Source organism: Zootoca vivipara, chromosome 10 (genome assembly GCF_963506605.1).
Source record: "Zootoca vivipara chromosome 10, rZooViv1.1, whole genome shotgun sequence".
Classification (NCBI taxonomy): Eukaryota; Metazoa; Chordata; class Lepidosauria; order Squamata; family Lacertidae; genus Zootoca; species Zootoca vivipara.
This window is the reverse complement of record NC_083285.1, coordinates 25,762,048-25,783,173: the sequence shown is the minus strand read 5'-3', so window position 1 is coordinate 25,783,173 and position 21,126 is coordinate 25,762,048. Positions and strand designations below refer to the sequence as shown.

Here is a 21,126-nt window from a genome sequence, read left to right as displayed (position 1 = left end):
CTCGCGGCATTGTTCATCATATTGAATGTTCATCCCATAAGTCTAACACAGAACAAAATGATACTTGGCATAGCAAAGCATCATCTGCAACAAAATATTTCAAAACTATTCTTGGAAGAAAACTTTTTTTTTAATCGATGGATAGCAAACAGAGGTTTTACATCTCTCCAGCAAGAAGCTTGCTGGCATGTGAAGAGTTTGCACTGCCTCCCCCTCAATTCCCAAAATACGTGGTCAGTTGAGTAAGGCAGACACACAGATGATAAATTTTCACATGAAAGATGGTCAACATGTAAAAGTAACAGGATTGGTGGGACTGCATCAGAGAGCCTTCTTGGGTAGTGTGATTAGGCCTGTCTTATTACAGTAGTCAAACGGCTTACTTGTCGAACAAATCGTTTCCTGAACGTCGCAAACCCGGAAGTAAGAACATTCTTTGGAAGCCGAACGTCTGACGCTGCTTCCGCGGTTTCTGAATGAGCATAGGAAGCTCCTGCAGCCAATTGGAAGCCACGCCTCGGTTTTCAAACTGTTCCTTGTGCCTGATGATGATAAACTTCCTGTTTCAGAAAGCTTTGGGGCTGCTTGGTTGACTTCTCACTGCCTTTGCTCTGTTTTGGTTTACAGCTTTTAGTTTTTGCGGCCTGCTGTTTTTAATCTCATCTTTTTTGTAGTCTGTTATATGTTATTTTACAATGCTTTTGTTATACTTTTTGTGTGTATTGTTAGTTACCTTGAGCAAAATGCATTTGGAAAGATGGGTTATATCTTAAATAATATTTTAAGAAATTAAATGTTTCTTTACAGGCTGACACACTTATCCCCTCCTCCCTTTGAAAAACACACATGCCGACATTTTCCAGAATGAAATGCTTTCTGTGGTACTTCTTGAAATGACTCCAGTTCTTACACTATCAGGAAATATGTTTGCAGTAAATTCATCTGCATTAGAGCTGAAATTTGCAGCTAAGACTGGGCCACCAATAATAAGATGCTATCAGCATGCCTGGGGGAACCCCAAAGTTTACAAAGTACAAGAAATCTGTATGGTGGGGGGAAACCCTAAGGCAGAGCTTTCCAAACTTTTCAAGTTGGTGACACACTTTTAGGACATGCATCATTTCGCGGCACAGTAATTCAGTTTTACTAGCAAACCAGAGGTTAAACTAACCCCATTGCATCCCCAGGAGGAACGCGAGGAGTGTTCATGTGACACACCTACACACTGCAGCTGGCACACAAACGTGTCGCAACACACAGTTTGGAAAGCTTTGCCTTAAGGGAACACCCTATCCACCACACACACACACACACACACACACACACACACACACAATCTAATGAAGACTGGCAAATGGGCACAGAATGTGGAGTGACTTTTGGGGGGCTGGGGGTGGAATGGAGTTGCTTGGAAAAGGGCATGGCTGGCTGTCGAGAACCCTAAGCAGGAGCATTCCACACTGCAACTTTCTTTTGCAGGTAACACTATTTTCTGAACGCTATTCTTCTCTGATCATAGTATCTTCTCTGCTTGCAGCCAGCCACATGAGGCCAAACATACAATGTTTCTGCCCTCTCCCAAACTTGCTGCTGTGTTCTGAGCTATAAGGAATTATAAAGTATCTCAGCCTAGGAAGCAAGATAAGCCCCCCCCTCTTAGCACAGAATACCTCTCTGACGACACTTACAGTGCAGACGGCCTCTTAAGTTTATGCGTTTCTGCTTTTAAAGAAATTGTGCAAAATAAATAAATAAATAAATGTCACCACTGCTGTCAACCTCTTGTTTCCACAGCTCATCATGTTAAAACTGGAACTTGTGAAGTGGTGGCTCTCCACCGATGTTGTAATAAGAACAAGATAGAAGAAAGATCACAGACAGTCAAGTGCTCCTGCTTCCCCGGGCAGGTAGCAGGTACCACTCGAGCAGCTCCTTCTTGTGTTGATGGTGCGGCACATTCTGTGGTTTGTTCTTCCCTCTCGAGTTCTTTAAACGATTGCCTTTCATTTAATCCTGCCAATATTTATAGTGATAAGGAGGATATTGAGATTTCTTTGGAGGTATATATATATACCCAAGGTGAACGATAGCTGGAGATTTGAAAGTGAATTACCAAGCCTGGCTGTGAAATGAAACCTCTAGGGAAGCACAACTTGATGTAAAACTCCAAGCACCAATACGGTTGTATCAAGTTCGCTCATCTTAATATCTGCTGCTAAAGCTACATCAGCGTATTTGCTCCATGAGCTGCTGTTTTTCACACTTCCTTTATATTATTTCCGCCACAAAGAAGAAAAATCAAGGCAAAGAGTGATGCTAGCTCTCTCTCTTTTTTAAGAAACTGGAGAAATGCAAATTCTGAAAGACATTTAAAGAGACGTGAGAGGCTTTTAAGCAGTTCCAAAGAGAGACACGTTGAAAATTAGCCAAACATTTCATGATACTGAGTCAGTTTTTTGCCCCGTTATGGGTTAATGTCATTCTGATAGCGGTTCAAATTCACACATATGCAATTTTCATTTTGATTTCGTTATGTAGATATTTATTTATTGTTAAAACAATGGAGATCATAGTTGACATTTATGACTTTGCTAATATTGCCCTGACAATATTTCCATGGAATAAGTTAAAAATAGCACCAATATTAAGAAAACAGCATGCCTCTCTTCTTTTTCTCCTCTAGCTTCAATAGTGGAACAAAAATGGTGGTGCCATATGCAGCCATGTCTTGAAGGGGAAGAATGCAAAGTTCTTCCAGATCGAAAAGGATGGAGTTGTTCTTCCGGCAATAAAGTGAAAACAACAAGGGTAAGTACCTGACACCTGTCTGGCAGCTGTTGCATCACCAGCAGAGAGGACAGAGATCTGCACAAAAAATTGCATCTGTCACCTGACTTCAACTCAATCCAAGTCAGTATGTCTCGGGGTCAGGAATGATGGGAGCTGTAGTTTTAATACGGTAGCTTATGGCAGTTATCATTTTGGCTACGCCTGATATATATGCATGTACGCCAGCTCCTTCGGCTAGTAAAGCGAGATGAGCGCCGCAACCACAGAGTCGTCCTCGACTGGACCTAACGGTCAGGGGTCCCTTTACCTTTACCATATTTGGGAAGACCAGGTGAGACTTGTGTACCTGCTCAGTCAACTATCCAGTTGTCAACTTTTGATGGGCAACTTCAACACCCCTGCTCTCGCTTTTTAGAGTTCTTAAGTTACCTGTCTGAAATTCTGAAATTAAACCCAGAACTCTGCAAATCCTAAAAGGCATTTCTGTTTTAATATCAGCTCAGTTTCCACAGATTAATCCACATCACAAACTTTTTTTAGAAAGAGTTTTTTTTTCAAGAGATTCCAGCTGCTCCCCTCCCCCGCCACTTCAGTTCAAATTAAATTGTGGGTGGGGTGGGGTGGGGGGTGGAAGAAGGAACCCAAAAGTAAACCATGCATTTCATGTATGTATGGCTAGAACAGCTTATGATAGAAATTCCTTTGTCTCTATTCAATTAATTTATCAATTGCAAATCCATTCAAGACTTCTTCTGCAATAAATAGCATATAAAAAACATATAGATCCTCTAGATTTTTAAAATAACTTCACCCACCATCTTCAGAAATCCTAATTCAAACCCAGAACAAGTGGTTTGGAAATTGCACTAAGAGTCAGCAATATATCAAATATGAATAACCTGTTTTGGCTTGTAAAAAGAGGATAATCCATAATGTTCATGTATAACATAAGAATAACTCTAGTCAAAAGACCTGTTTGTCCTTGGTTCCATAGTCCCCAAAGAGCTAAAGTTCATAAATATATTTAAGATCTTGTTGATCTCATGCTTCAAATCTGAGAGAATTTAATAGGGATCTGCATAAAGAATCAATACTGTAGTACGAGAATAGTGCCTTACAGCTTCCTTTTGATTAGAGTCTCTTTTGTTTCACAGATGTTTTGGTGTTGTGCAACAAAATAGCAGTATTCAAAGGCAATGGACATTGAGACTGATTTAAATGCAGATCTGCTTCTGTGAATGACTTATCAAAAGAAATAGAAAGGACTAGATGAAAGGTGCCCCAGCCGCCCCAAAAGACATTCCTGTGCTGTGGCATTTGAAAGCATTGCTCAGATTGTACTACAGCTAATACATCTTACTACATCTCTGGTTTTCATATGATGGGCAGCACCCAAAATTAAGTTGCTGGCTAACATAGGATGCATTCCACCATGGCTACTAGCCCCCATTTTATTTTTGTCCTTATTTTTAGCTATTTTTTAACGAGAGGGAGAAGAAGGGACAAGTCAGAAAGATAAGGAAAAGCTAGGGGCGAAGACAGTGGTCGAGCAAGAGAAGCAGGAAAACAGACATAGATAGTTAAGAAAAATGAAGAACATCTCAGTCCTGTGTAGAACATTGCAGTTAAAGGCTGCCCCCTATCTAAAAAGTTGGCTACTGTGCTTTCTAAGCAGCTGCTTTAGAGCCCTTCTGCAATCAGCAGTTTACAAGAGCATTTACTCGTTAATCATTCCAGTGCTTCTTGTTTGAACATGGGGATGTGCTACCAATTAAGAAAGTGACAACTCACAGGTCAGGTAACAAAGTACAGTTAAACTTAACAACGCACTCTGAATGGTTGCCTTTGTTATATGGAACTGAAACCATACCGACACTTACAAACCAATATCACACTTTGAAAAGCATGTCAGATGCCTACTTATATATTGTGAAGACCATGGAATTCATAATACATTACAGTGGTACCTCTACTTACGAATAACTCTACTTACGAATGTTTCTACTTACGAATGGAGCTCCGCCCGCCATCTTGGATGCGGTTTAGATAGGATTTTTTCTACTTACGAATTTTTAGATAGACTTATGATTTTTTTCTCCCAATGCATTCCTATGGGATCCGACTTACAATTTTTTTCGACTTAGGAATGTGCGTTCAGAATGCATTAAATTCGTAAGTAGAGGTACCACTGTATACATTTCCAGACAAGAAGCTTTAGTTACCATACTACCAAATTATTGCAAAAGTCACTGTAGCCGAGGGAGGGAAATAGCCAAGCTCTTTTCATGTGCTAAAGGATGTTACTTACCATTCTTCTGCCCCGTCTCACATATCCTAAAACCTTTTGGCTATTGATATGCAGCCAACAGATACGAGTCAGGAGATTTGATGTGATACCTGGCCTTTCTCCAATAGCTGAAGGAGATTGGACAATGAAAGTAGAGCTCTGTGCACCTGTGTCCAAAAGGGAACTACGCTGTTTGTCAAAATGGTTTTGAACTGATACATCTTTAAAAAGACCATTACAGAGATTATAATAATTGGTAAGATTAATGTATTTATCAGGTGTTGTCAGGTGTTGACAGTTGTTTCTATAGCCCTCATGATCCTGATTTGTTCTGCTAGGACTGCTTCTGCTTAGTTGACTGCCCACCGAGCAGAAAAAAATAAGGATGGATAAGGAGGAACAATACAGAAGGGTTGAAAATGAGTCCCTGGACTTAGGAGTGGAATTTATCTTGAAACCAAGGCTGATATTAGTGTCAGTGAAACAGCTATGTCAGATGATGATCTTGTCCTCCTCTGAATCACAACAGATGAATGTGCACTTTAGGCAGCTGCAAAGAAGGGTGGGAGGTGGACAGAGTATAGCAGCTGTTTGTCTCAGTAAAAATGCCAGAAATACGGTTCTCTTGCTCTGATTAAGATAAGATTTGTCACAGTGAATCATTTATCTGGAACACTAGTATGCAGGGTGTGTATTGCAGTGTTCCTGATAGATCCTGCAGCACAACTGTGGTGAACACATTAGAAGAGCAATGAAATATTTTTCATATTCAGGATGCCATTCTTAGCTCACTTAATCTGGAATAGTAGTTCTTAACTTCAAGGCAGAACACACCAGTAAAAGTAAGTTGAAGATTACTAAAGGTTTTATTTGTAGAATGTTGTTTAAGACTGCAGTTTAATGTGCATTTGTTGGGGGGTTGACCTCAATAAATTTATTTACACTAGTGGCCAAAATTGTGGAAACCTTTTGGAAAAGGTGTGTTTCCAATATTTGATGGCTCATAGCACCACTTCTTTTTGGAGTAATACCATAAAATTATATATCAATGGAAAGGAAATTTAATGAAGAATGTAATGCAACAAACATTGTTCAATTATCTGTATTCTATCAATTGCTATAGCCAAATAACCAGAAAAAGGAAGCAGAACTTGCTTAGGTTGATCTGCAGTAGCTTTCCTTCATTTGAATGTAGCCAATGAGCATGAGTGTCTAGAGCGGGCTTCCTCAAACTCGGCCCTCCAGATGTTTTGAGACTACAATTCCCATCATCCCTGACCACTGGTCCTGCTAGCTAGGGATCATGGGAGTTGTAGGCAAAAAAAACATCTGGAGGGCTGAGTTTGAGGAAGCCTGGTCTAGAGAGCCAATCAGGTGTTATGAGCCCTCAAACATTGGAAATACACTTTCCCCAAAAGGTTTCCCCAATTTTGGCCGCTAGTGTATTGCATTGACCTCTGTGGGACTTACTTCCAAGCAGACATGATAGGATTGAGCTGATAGAATGATTTTTTTCATTCCTTTTTTTTATATTTTATTTTTTGCTCCTAAAGATGCTCAAGAGTCAGACACAACTAGGGGTGGAAACAAAATTATATTAAAGCCAAAGATTCAAACAGAGACAAAGCATGTGCAAAACAAACAGGGATGTGGAGGTAGTCACAGCCAGAATCTGTAGCAGTAACTTGTAGATAATATTCTTTTGCACAAGTGGTGGGTCTGGGGGCAGGACAAAAACTGTGCTGAATGTGGGAGTGCAGTACAGCCAGTTTAGAGTTGCTAGCTGGAGCCATAATAAGGCTATAGGAGCTTTTTTGGAATGAATAACTATTCAATCTGCCAGAGTAGTTCTATGGATGAGCAGGTGGGATTCCTGCCTAATCCGCAAGGGGATCTAGTTTCTTGGCCTGCCTCAGCCTTCCTGAAAGTCTGCCATGCCACTTGAACAGGCAGCTTGCTAGAACATGAATGGGTTAGGAAAAAGTAATATATTAAAACTTGATTCATCCAAATCTCATGCTTTAAAAAACGAATTTAATTTTCAAATTACATAAAACCCCAATACATTAAGCAACATTTCATTATCCAATACTACCTTAAGCACTCATTTAAAACATAACTAATCACTGTACATATACATGTGTATGAATGATTGATTTTTACCAGGGCTTTTACGTATTTGGTTTTTTAAGGTCAGCATATTTCAGAGGGAAGAATGCATGGAAAGCTTGACTGATAGCTGTCCTTTACTTCATTTTTTAAAATAAATAATAATCTTTAATAAAAATAAATAAATAAAGGTACCTTTATTTCATGTACCTTGAATTTCATAAATAGGACACATTACAAATGTTTTCGCCTTTCAGTGTCCGATTGGCCCTTCATTCATTTTTGTTTCCCCCCCAATTATATTTTATTAAGTTTTAACATTTTTAACATATACAACCAAAATACAAATTCCTCTTTATTTTTCTCAACTTCCCACCCCTTTTTTCATGGAGTTGTTGTTTCTCCTCTTCTGCTACACCCTTTCTTCTATCTTATCAAATCATAATCACAATATTACCATCTAATTACTTCTGTTGTTCATAGCTCAAATCCTGCTCGCAAGTTCATCGTACATTTATTCGAATGGTTCGAAAAAGGCACCCGTCCTTCCATAAAACACCTTGATTTGTTTGCCTTCTCCTTCTTGGCTCTTTCTAATCCAGTGCTTCCATTTCCTGCACCTTTAATAGGTGTGTAGAAGAGGGGATTTCACCTGGTGTAGCCTGCTTGACAAGCTGCAACTGCTAGAGCCCCGTACTCTTCTACAACTTTCTACTCTAATACCAACCCACTTCGAGAAAAACTGATTTGCACTTGAATCCTCACAACCCACCCAACGAGCAAAACAGCTTCCAGGTGTTTTGGCTCTCCGCAGTACTTCATGGCCCTTATCCTTTCACAATTTATCTGCTCTATATAGCAGCATGCTTGTGATCTGTCACGATCTTTCCTACTTAACATCTGTGAGTTAGGGCCACTGAGTGCTATTTATTTAGCACTAAAGCATGTGAATGGCTCTACAAGACCTACATAAGGCCCAATTATTTCTCCAAAGTGCTTACATAAAACAAGAATTAATCACAGGCCTGGGAATGATCAGAGGGCAACAAAGTGGGGATTGTGATTGTAAAGTTGTAGAGCTACTTGTTTATACTCCTGCACACCAGGGCAGGTTTTTAATGTCTGATTATTTAACATTATAAATAAATAAATAAATAAATAAATAAATAAATAAATAACACTTCAAGTCAAATCTAATTCAAAATGCAAGGCTATTACATGTTTCTTCCTGATAGGCTAAGGATATGTGCCGATTCTGATTAAAAAGTACGGGTTTCCCTTCAGCAATTTAGTTTCCATCTGCTATTTTACCAGAACTACGCACTTGCAAGATGATAAGACAGGCATCCCCAAACTGCGGCCCTCCAGATGTTTTGGCCTACAACTCCCATGATCCCTAGCTAACAGGACCAGTGGTGAGGGATGATGGGGATTGTAGTCCAAAACATCTGGAGGGCCGAAGTTTGGGGATGCCTGTGATAAGAGAATGGTAAAGGCTGACAGAAGTAAGTGAAACAGCAACAAAGAATGCTTCATTCAAGGCTTTGGAATATGTACCAGTTTTGAATGCACCTTGGCAATAGCCTCAAATATCATATTGATGGCTCTTCAGCACTGTTCCTTGGCAGATCACTGTATAATACATAGAACCCTTTATGAAAATTAGTGTCTTCCTACATCACAGTTACACTTTTGGTAACTAATAACCCACACAGTAAAAATTATACCCCAGTTCATTTCAGAAGGGGCATTTTCATTAAGCACAAATTCATCCAACCTTCCATTATGAAGTCTGGTATTAGCATCTAATGAACCTAAACATCATAATGTTTTCCCAGAAGGCAAAGGCAAATATTTCTTTAGCAAATAATTAAATGGAAATATAGTCAGTCATACATCTCCTTACACGTATCTTTATTTATTTTCTTCGCAATTGAACTATTTCACCATTTTAGCCTGGAAGGATTGGGAATCTCAGGAGATTGCTCTGATAGTGTTTTCCTATAGTGATGTCTGCCATTATGTCCCACACATTGTTTCCTAAAAGTGCAATGGTCCCATTTTAAAGAGTGTAGAAATCTCAGTGGTTCTCAAAGGGTGTGGAGTACCACACTGATGTGGGAAGAGAGGATAGCAAGTGTGGCAGGAAGGTTTAAGGGCAACCAAAATAACTTAAATATTTCAGTGTGGTATAGTATCAAAACATTTTTTTTTCCAAAAATGGGGGGAGAAATGGAGAATCTGGGGCCTAATCTGGTTTATTGTGGAGAGACATTAGTTCTTTTGAGTATTTTTTTAGTCACACCCCAATTTACATAATAAACAATGGCATCAGAGATTTCTAACTTTTTCTTATAAGCACTGTTACTCTATCTGGAGTTCATCTGAAAGATATCTGTGCACACAGCGACCACAATCTGGAAAGCTGTATGCGCAGATGGGCCCCTTTATTAGTTCACGAAGGCCAGGTATTGTGAGCAGATTCCCTTCCATTTTGGACAATTGGAAAATCGCAGCTGTGGTCGTAACACTTGCACACTGGATTTCAGCCATTCTGGTTTTTGAAGCATTTATCCCGTGGTAGTGAATTGCAGGTGTTGCATTAAGAGACAAAGCAAGAAGTGTACCGCAGAGGCAGAAGTTTCATTTTGTTGTGCGTGCGAGAGATAAGGGGGTAGATTTTTGCTTAACTCCATTGATATTTCTAGCCATTATTTACAGGTTAGTTTCAGCTACCTAGAAGTAAATGCAGACTTTCCTTTTTGGTATGCTAAAGCATAAAAGACACCTAAAATTGTGTCTCTAGAATTATGCAGATTGGGCTCCTCAATGCATAGGTGCCAAGTTCTGGATTGAAAAATCCGGGATCAGCAGCACCACAGCACCGGAAGTTGCTTCTATGCACTTCCAGACATGCGCAGAAGCGACTTCTGGTGCTGCGGACATTTTGGAAATGGGCACAGCGGCATCGGAAGTCGCTTCTACGCATGTCCGGAAGTGCGTAGAACGGACATTTTGGAAATGGGAACAGTGGCATCGGAAGTCGCTTCTACGTATGTCCGGAAGTGCGTAGAAGTGACTTCCGGTGCCGGCGCAGCACCAGAAGAACATGGTCGCCGGCAGGAGCTCCGTAATCCGGGGGAATACGGGGTATTTTGCCATTCGGGACACCTGCGGGAAACGGTAAGAAAATATGGGCGTTTCCTGGGGAAAACGCGGTACTTGGCAGCTATGCCTCAATGGAACCAAACAAAGCAGCCCAAATGTGCATGAAATATGGGAGTGTATCAGGGATGGGGACAACCCTTAAGCAAAGTGAGGCAGAAGATGCCTCTTATGCTACCCTACAGTCCTCAGGTAGGGGCAGGGAGATGCTCTCCTGCAACCAGAAGCTTAGGCACATTGAACATCTGAGGTGCCAGTTTGTCTCCAGGCAGCAAAGCATCTTGGGGCCACCCTGATCTGAGTCCTTATAGATTTCTGTATGAAGGTGAATAGTGGGTGTGTATGTGTGATACTAAAATTTAATTAAGCTTTTTTATTTATTAATTAATTTAATTGCAAACAATGTAGTGATTGCAGATAATGTCATCCGTGCAGTTATTACATCCCACCAACAGCTAATTGTAACGGCAGTGCCCATGTTGACCCTTAAGTAGTTCTCATTCAGTTGCATCCAACATTGCGCAAGTATACTTCTTTTCATCCAGAGTGGGGTTTCCTTTTCCTTCCTGCCCCTGTATACTCCTCATATCTGCAGAACAGATATTGGGGGTGCAAGGGGAGAAGAGAGGAAAGAGAAGTCCTATTACAGCTGTGAAAATCTGTTCTGCTAGCAGCTGGTGGGCAGCCACAATTGGGTAACACTCACTGAGCTCAGTGGGTAATACTCCCAGGTAAGTATAGGGTTACTGCTCAAATCCATTTATTTCGGCAGATACTTAACTTTCCAGTTTATTTTTTTTTTGGACTGTTAGATCAACTGCTTCTGTCTGTACTTATTATTGTTGTATTGGGGTTTTTCATTTCATTTTAATATAGTTGTAAGCCACGTTGGAAATTGTGTGCACAGTGGAAGGACAGGATTTAAATTTTCAGAAATACATTCCATTGCTTTCACTGGGACTTATCCACGACTAATGCTTGCTGGGTTGAATCCTGAGTCCTCTGTCCTTGCAGAAAAGTAACATTCGTGTGGCCTTCCCCCCCTATATTAAATAAACATTGTCTTCAAACAAACTTACATTTGTTCATTGGTCAGAATTACTACAATTTAATAAATTACTTCCTTGATTTACTTCAATTTAAAGAATGTTGATCTGGTATAGGATAATTATATTGACAATATATTTCATTAACTTGGAGCATTTCTCTTTTATTCTGTAAGAAAGAAGCTATATTTTTCTACAGCATTTAAAGACACTTTATCTTTTCCTTAAAAGCAAAATGCTCTGCCACTAATCCCAGTTTTTGTCTCATACAACTCATTCTAGTGCCTGACATGTGTTTGTTTCTTAGGCAAACGTGTAAAACCCTTCAAGAACAAGGAGATTTCTGCTGTGCCTGGTGACATTTTTTGTTTATTCCACACACACACACACAATATTATGGCTCCACGTTTGGGGCAATAATTGTCATGAATCCTACTATTGGTCGGATTCTCAGGAAGGGCCAGAAGGTTCGTTGAGGAGTAAAGAGTCAAATCTCTCCTGAAAGATGTTCCAGCTTTGCTTTGTTACTCACAGAGCAGCAGGTGTGTACAAATACAGGTTTTCATAGTTGTAGCGGTATTTAATGTATTGTACTGTTTCTCAAGCTCACAGAGCACCATTTAATCACAACATTACCATTAGAAAAATTAAACTTTTTTTTTTTGCAAACTGTTATGGGGCTGTTTGTATGGACAATAGGTTTAAAAATAGAATCGTAGACTCGTTATTGACTACAGTAGCCACATCCTTTGTGTATTTGTGTCCTCATGTCTCTGGTCAAACAAGTGTGGCTTTTGCAGAGCTTTAAGTTATCCCCTAGTGAAGCCTTGTTTCCATCAGTGTTCTGTAATAAACCTGTATTGCAGGCACCTAAACACAGGATTACCATCCTAAATGTAGAAAAAAACATATAAAAATATAGCACAACATATTCCAATATTTAAATCCCAATAATATTGAAAGCATGATGTTCTTAATCTCCCTGGATTATCCTGGCCTATAAGGATAAAAGCCAAAGCAAAAACATGGTTTTTTAAAAAGTGTATTATGGTAAATGCTGCAATTACAGTGATATGTGATAGATTGAAATAAGAAATGTAACTTTTGTAACTTGATTATTTTTCAGGTTTAGGCTTTAACAGTGGTACCTTGGTTCCCGAATGCCTCCATTGTACGTTTCGAACGCTGAAAACCCAGAAATAAACACTTCCATTTTCAAACATTTTTTGGAACCTGAACGTACGGTGCAGCTTCCGCTGAGTGCAAGAAGCTCTTGCAACCCATGGGAAGCCATTCCTTGGTTTTCGAACGTTTCGGAAGCCAAACGGGCTTCCGGAACAGATTACGTTTGAGAACCAAGGTACCACTGTACATATTAAATCATTAGACCAACGTAATTCTATCCACTGTAGCCAGCAATATAGCATATTCCAAAACGGTGTTTAGCGGTCAACAAAGGCTTTCACAAACAGGTATTGAAAGCTCATCATAATCTGTGCCAGCTTGTTTCAGAGAGGAGTTCCATAGAGCTCTACGGTAAAGGACTTCTCTCAGGTTGCTACATACTATGTCTCAGCTAATGGTGGCCCCACCAGAGAATCTCCTGTAATTATCTTAGCAGAGAGACAGTTATATTTGGGAGCAGGTGTCCCTTTGGATATCCAGACTTGCAGAGTTGCAGAGAGTTTAATATGTAAGCATGGGCACCTTAAATTTGGCTTGGTATCAAATTGGCAGCCAGTCTGAGTAGGATTGCCCTAGCTGTTGTTGTTATTTATTAAATTTTTAATACCTGGCCATTTTCCCTGACAAGGACTCAAGGCGGCTTACAGATAAAAATAACAACAGCCCATGTCTTCCTTAATTGCAACTTTACCTACAAGTTTAGAATTCTGTTTGTCTTTCATCAGATTGTCTTCCTTAATTGCAACTTTACCTACAAGTTCAGAATTCTTTTTGTTTTTCATCAGATTGTCTTCCTTAATTGCAACTTTACCTACAAGTTTAGAATTCTGTTTGTCTTTCATCAGATTTATATCCATGCTCATCTGTTATTTGTTCTGGTATTTTCAAATTTCAAATTTATTGGATATGTGACAGTCGGGTCAATAGAATGTTCATATATAGATTTACATATCTTCCCACTTTTACTTCTTGTATATTTTTGACATTTTGGGTTTTAATCTCAAGTGGTTCTAAATCTAGGACAAACTGCAAGGAGCACAGCCAACTTTTGGTCAATCCGAAAGAAGAGGGAGACATAAAAGCAAAATAAGAAAAGCATGTAATAGCAAACAGGGCACCCAACAACTGACATCGCAGTGTACATTGTTATGAAGCTGTCCCTGCAGTTTTTAGTTTATAATGCACTTATGTCTCATAAGGAACTTGGTGTGTCCGAGTCAGTACTAGACACTGAGCCAAAAAACACCTCTGCCTTTTATGTTTTCACATCTTCCCTTTGGTTGCAACCCTTTAACTTGTTCATAAATGAACAAAAGTTGAGGCGAGCAACAAGGTGCCATGTTTGCTGATAACACCAAATAATTTAAGATTGTTAAAGCAAATAGGGATAGCAACGAGCTCCAAAAGGTTCTCTCCAGGCTGACTAAGTGCAATTGTGTGTCGGCAAGTATAATGTGATGCAAATTAGAAAGCAGATAGGCCAACACTACATACATGCAGATGGCATCTGTGACAGGCTAGAAAGGGATCTTAGCGTTGCAGTAGATGAAAACATCAACCCAATGCTTGACTGCTGTGACAAAGGCAAACTCCATTTGGATGGGTGAGAGGAAAATTCAGTAGTTAACCACAACATTAAAAAGACAATCCTTTTTTCAAAATCAAGTTTTATGTATCCATTAAACGGACTTCTAAGTTAAAGGGATTAACCTGCCAGGCAGCTAGGTCAGTTGCACTGAACCGCTCTGTTCCTAGTTAATAACAAAGAAGCTTGAGTTGACCCACGTGAAGAAATTGAAGAAGGAATCAGTGAAGATGGAAACACCAGGCCAGGGCTGTTACTGTTTGTGGCAATAAGTAGAGAAGACACAAAACAAGAAGCACTTAAACAGTAGGTTATGGACAACTCCAAATTGTGTGATCATAGGTGTTTTTGAGTAGATTATTGCAATTATCACATGATAGCCTGGCTATCCGGAACTTCTGTTATAGGTCTCTTTTCAGCAAGACAGTATATTTGCCCATTCAGCCTTGTGAATTGGATGTCAGCTGCTCATCTGAATCCACCCTGGTCTAAGAACTAATAAGCATAAACTGATAGCATCACAAGACATAAATGGTTTAGACATTAAATTGCTGCTAGGCCGCTTGGAAAGCTACTGAAAGTAAAAATGTTCAGGGCACTCAGTGATAGGCAGCAACAACTACATTTACTTCAGCTAATTGCGTAACATGATTTTACAGAAATACAGAATATTGTTTTTACCCATGAGGATGAAACACTTAGCAATTAGGGTGAAATCAGAAATAAATTCTGAGTTCCAGGACTGCAGTTTATTTGCTTTGTTTTACTTGCAGTTCATATAATGTCAATTGTTTACAATAATGTGACAGATGACAAGAAAAAGGCACAGTACATTTGCGCTGATTTTATAATATTCCTATTCTGGGATTGTTAACTCCAAATATATGTTGGAAATGAATCGAGTCATTCTTCTTCTTCTTCTTCTTCTTCTTCTTCTTCTTCTTCTTCTTCTTCTTCTTCTTCTTCTTCTTCTTCTTCTTCTTCTTCTTCTTCTTCTTCTTCCACCTTATAAATAAGATTCATGGAGAAATGTAATAATTTGGGACTTGTTTACTGACTTTACTAATGTCTGTCACTGGGTAAATAACTTCATGTTCACCTAGGCTTTTTAAATAACTGATGGAGTCTGTTATTCTCACAATTTTTCAATCTGTGCTCTAACTTGTAAGGGTGGTATGAGTTTCTTGAATGTATTTATGTTGCTTTTGATTTATTTGGTTTTATATCTTCTGTATATTCTAATTGTTTTGTTATTTATTGCCAACCACACTAAGAGCTTTATGTTATGCCACCAGTCAGCCAATCAGTCTTTGTTTCCATCATGTTTTCAAGCTTATTTCTACAGCCATGGAAGTATTTATACCAGGATGAGTTTTTGACATGGAAAGCTTGATAGAAAATAATACAATGACAATAAAAAACAAGATGATGAATGATGCCCAAACCAATAAGTTGGTTTTTTCTCAAAATGCACAAATGTGAACTATGTTACCACAATCTCCTTTGCTTACACAAATCACATACTGTTGATTACTTGACGAAAACATACAGCACAGTTTCCAAAATCCTTGTAACAAATGCCTTCCCATCTGTTCAAAAATGTGTTTCCAGACAAACTCTGCTTTCCACAAAGTGCAGAAATCATAAACTACCTCCATTCCACTTGCCTGGCTGTAGAAGTCTACTGTAATCTAATACAATAGTCACACAGGAGACTTGATGATATTACCATATTTGTTTTTAGGCCATGCCATGCATACATGTGTCACAGACTCAGGAGAGGCATTCCCCATTCCTTCCCATGTAGGAGGGAATATCTCTTCTAATGTGGCATTTATAATCGTTTTAAAAGCATTTATGGTTATACACACATACACATACAATATTTACCTATTCAGGCGTATAAGACGACTGGGCGTATAAGACGACCCCCAACGTTTCCAGTTAAAATATTGAGTTTGGGATATGCTCACCGTATAAGAAATACGACCTGGCTTATAAGATGACCCCCCAACTTTTGAGAAGATTTTCCTGGGTTAAAAAGTAGTATTATACGCAGGAATATACAGCATTTTATTTATTTCTTAGGTTTATTTCCTGCCCTTCACCAGAATACCCCAGGAATAGCTCAGTTGGAAGAGCATGAGACTCTTAATCTCAGGGTTGTGGGTTTGAACCCCACATTGGGTAAAATATCCCTGTATTGCAGGGGGTTGGACTAGATGACCCTCGTAGTCCCTTCCAACTCTACAACTCTATGAATAAACAGTTATTTTTTTAAAAAAAAAAACACCCAGATATAACTCTTACAATGATCAAGCAAGTAAAACTATTCAAAATAGAAGAGAACATGAAAAAGAAGAAGAAAAAGAGTAAGAAATAATAAGAAAAAACTGACAAAACTTAAAACATGGGGGTATGGTATAAAGGGGGGGCCACAAGAGTATGCTTACTACACAAAAAGGTGTGGGGCAGGAGGAGAATGAAATGTCCTTCCATTACCTTTCCTTGTTAAACTCCCTGGTTTTAAGGAATTTTTCTCCCTGCCATGTCCATTTCCACTATGAGAGGGCAATTGTGGTGGCAAAGTTGGGGGAGGCTGCTTAAAAACAGTATTGGTGAGATGGGGGGGGGTCCACTGCCCCCACCATTTGTGTGACAAGTATATGACCAGTCCCCCTTTATATATGACATAGAGGCACACACATGCTTGAGATACATGTGGCTGCAAGTTTGGCCTTTACCAAAATACATACAAAGGGTTTGATCCGGGGCTGTCCTTCTGTAAGCAGAAAGGCATTTCCTGAGTCAGTGCAACAGCTTTATGTTAGAAAACAGAACTAAAACCCAGCAGTTGAGTTTTTGTTTTTATTTTGAGTGTGTATTTTGCGGTTTTATATTTTGATTTTATTCTGTGAACCGCCCTGAGACCTCCAGGTATAGAGCTGTATATAAATTCAATAAATAATAATAAAATAATAATGATATGTGCTATTCAATGCACCTAGCCATGATAACAGCATGTCCCTATCAAATATATAGAAATATATAGAAAGCAGATTAGGGCTCTCTCTCTCTCTCTCTCTCTCTCTCTCTCTCTCTCTCTCTCTCTCTCTCTCTCTGTGTGTGTGTGTGTGTGTGTCTAAGTACAGCATGGGTGAGCAAAAACAGCCAAGCTGAATCTTTCCCTCTACACTGACCTCTCCAAAGTTAGTCCCTCTGTGGGTGATTGCTTCATGTCGCAGAGTCTCACAGGAGGAAAATTATTGGTGAAGTGCAATTTTGTGATGGGAATTGGAGATGGTAAAGAGTTTAGATCGTGAAGCTGAGGCTCCAATACTTTGGCCACCTCTTGAGAAGAGAAGAATCCTTGGAAAAGACCCTGATTTTGGGAAAGATTGAGGGCACTAGGAGAAGGGGACGACAGAGGACGAGATGGTTGGACAGTGTTCTCGAAGCTATGAACATGAGTTTGACCAAACTGCGCGAGGCAGTGGAAGACAGGAGTGCTTGGCGTGCTATGGTCCATGGGGTCACAAAGAGTCGGACACGACTAAATGACTAAACAACAACAACAAAGAGTTTAGGACCTTCCTCCCATGCTCTGTGCACACATGCTATACTTTAAAATCTCTCTTCCCCACATCCTCCCCGTGCTCAAAAACAACCCAATTCTGATGCACAGGTCTATTTCCGTCATTTCCACTCTGCCTGCCAGTTTGGACCACTTCAGAAGTCTCCACAGTTTTTGTAATGCAGTGGCTAATAGGCAGATTTTATCCTTCAGAGGACCTTCTGAGTTATTCCTGTGGTAAGTGACGCCACGCAAGCCAAACATGCCCTCATCGAACTTCATCTGAGGTGTAAAATTCTTTTAGATTTAATTATCCATTGTTGTTTTAATATAAAAGTGGCGAGTTCACATGCAATTACGCTTGGCTCACAGCAGCCATTCACCAATTCAAATTAAAAAGTCTTGAAACAGCAGAGTAATTATACCGTAATTGCACACTGAGCACAGAGAAAATGAAGAGAGCCTAATTCTTTGTATTTATAACATAACAACCTATGTGGGGGGAAAAAGACATTAGCATAAAGGGAGCTATAACTCGCCAAGAATGAACAAATTAATTCAAATAAATATTTAGGGTGTTATATCCTTTTCCATCTGTAGTACTGAGCAACAGCAAAAGTTAATTTTCAGATGTATTAATAATTAATTGAAAAGTTGATTGGAATTGATTGGAACACATTTGGAATGTTACTGTTCTCCTAGGATGTTTAAGATTGGCTTGGTGCCGCTGTCAAATTCTGTTTTTTCTATTTTTATATATTAAAAAAACCTGGCACAGGACTCTGCCTTCCAGCTGCTCCGTTGCAAACCTTACACTCTTTCCAAAAAGGGAAGCTTCCTGTAAATAACATGGATGGATATTAGCTAAAATTTAACTGCATTTTTATGAAATTGACTTCCACATCTGAACAGTAATGTGTAAGTGGATGGATGCCATTAACACTAATGGCTGGTGTGTGCTTCCCTTGTATTGGGATTTATATTCTCAGAGAGTGGCAAATTTGGACTATTCCAAGTATTACTCAGAGTAACGGCGTGTGACCTACATGCATACAATTAAGAAGGAGAAGGAGAAAGGACAGGTGGAGAAGCAGGAGTGCTGGCAACCGAAAGCCCATTAGAGGCTCCAGTGAAACAACAATAGTAATGATAATGGTGATAATAACAATAAGCAAACTGAAATAAAATGCACCCAGTGAAGCATGAATTCATCTTCTAAATAAACAGGGATGGTGCTATAGATATATATGATCAAGCACCACGCATGACTACGTTGTGCAGCTGCACATGAATTATTTTGCGGGCACATTCTGAAGATGGAATTGAGAATTATTCTGCCTGCTAGGGTACTAACATGCTTTGTGAGTTGTATGACACATCCTTAACTGCAAAGCAGAGGAGTCTCTCTTCGAACTGGACTGTTTCATGGGCTTTTGCGGAGCCACCGAAGGATGATAAAAGCCTAAGGATGATGCCAAATTTGACATTTCAAATTTCAGTTTGTTAAGCCTACCCTTGCTAACCTCAAGCTGTTAGGTAAAGAAGGGGAAAATATTCACCCAGTCTTGCAAAGGGCCGTGTTACATTTCTTTTGACGGCATAGAAAGAAAGGAAGATGGGTATCAGGAATTGGAAGAGAGTTCAGACACCCACCTGAAGCGCAAATGGTAATTGCCCAGCCATAGCTATGATGAAGCATCAGAACAACACAGAAAACAACGGTGTTGATTAATTTGTGTCAGTTCAGCCAGTTTCACTGGCAGGGTTAAAAAATAATGAATGCATTGATAATTCTAAACCCCACATCTCAATAGTAGTTTTCAAATCGTGCCTCCCAAGGATGAATCTAGGGAGGGGGAAAACCCTAGCTCATATCTAGTGTGAAGTACTTCTTCTGTATAGAAGTTAAAATTATTTTATTATTATAGTTTGTCAGAGCAGCCAGAAGTAAAAATAACTAGTCAAGGCAATAAAGAGGTATTGCTTTAGGAATCTCAGGCAACTTGTGAGGTCCTGTCAAATTATGGTGACGAGATGCAAGAGGACAGGGCTCGTACACCTTTAATAATTCAAGGAACTGCTAAAATCCTGCCTTCTACACAACTATTAAAAGTGCAGGACTCTGTCCACATTTTTCTCCTGGCCTCCCTGTGTCAGATGCTGCAAGTCATGCAGGGTATCCAAATCCGGTTTTTAAATGTTCCTAAAAGCATTCTTGTTATCAATTATACAGATAATAGAAGGCAAAAACGGCAAAACTCAAAAAGCCATGTAGAAAACCAATTATCTGGCCAGGATCCTAGTTAATATATCTTGGTGGTAGACAACGTGGCTTTCATGCAGGAGATTCTGGCTTCAAACTGGTTTCTCAAGGTAAAAAGAGTAGATGCTCTGAGAAAAATCCCTTCTTCCGACCTTGAAGGTGTGTTGCTAGTCACAGCAGACAATAATAGGTTAGTCTGGCCCAGTGTAAGGCCCTTAGTTGTGTCTACTGCTTTTCTTTGCCTACCTCCTTTGCATAAAATGTAAGCTTGTTTCCTCCTGCTCTGGAGGGTAGGACTCGAACCAACGGCTTCAAGTTACAAGAAAGGAGATTCCAGCTAAACATCAGGAAGAACTTTCTGATAGTAAGAACAGTGGAACAGACTCCCACGGCAGGTTGTGGACACTCCTGCATGGGAGGTTTTTTAGTAGAAGTTGAATGGTCATTTGTTAGAGTCCCTTCCGTCTCTACAATTCTATGATTCTGTTATAATCAGAGAGCATAATTGTGCTGTGTATGTGTACACATGTACACACACACATGTTTAAGCTAGTACTAGAATCCTAGAGCAAACATTTCCGTTTTCTTTGTGCTCCTACTCTCCAGAGGTGATAAAAAAGACTCCTATGCAGATGGTTTTGCTGAAGGCAAAGGAATGTTTCATCATTAAGGAGCAAGGCCCTTCAAAATCAGATGTATCCCTTGATGAAATGTTACCATGGTCCAGTCCAGTGAGTCAGCCCACCAGAGAAAGGGGTGCATTGTTTAATGAAGTTTAATACAAAAAAGCAACATGATTATTAATTGCATCCACTGATACAGCAGAAAGAGTCCTTAAAGATGTTCTCTTTGATATGACAGCAATTTTGTTTTCTTTCCTCTTCATGTTTTAAATGCAAGTCAGGCAGAGGAAAAAAATCCAATTACTGTGAAATTTTCTGTCTTATGCATTCTTTCGATGTGATCCTTTTATTTTTATGTTGGCTCGGATGAAAGTGCTCCAGTGAAGTTTTGAGATGTCCTTTATGTACAAGGGATTGGAGGATGAATATATCTTGTGTACAGAAATGTCCCATCCCCCGCCTCCAGTGTTGTTGCTTCTGTCTCCCACCAAATTATTTC

General features: G+C 39.5%; 1 protein-coding gene across 1 annotated transcript in view; it reads left to right on the top strand.

Moving 5' to 3' along the window:
* Positions 1-21,126, top strand: part of TAFA2 (TAFA chemokine like family member 2) — a 133,354-nt gene that overhangs the window by 108,277 nt on the left and 3,951 nt on the right. Inside the window, exons 3-5 of the mRNA XM_035128541.2 lie at positions 1,795-1,947; positions 2,684-2,808; positions 11,705-11,939. Coding sequence (XP_034984432.1) covers positions 1,795-1,947; positions 2,684-2,808; positions 11,705-11,716 — 290 coding nt within the window. The 3' untranslated portion in view covers positions 11,717-11,939. The remainder of the gene's footprint in view (positions 1-1,794; positions 1,948-2,683; positions 2,809-11,704; positions 11,940-21,126) is intronic.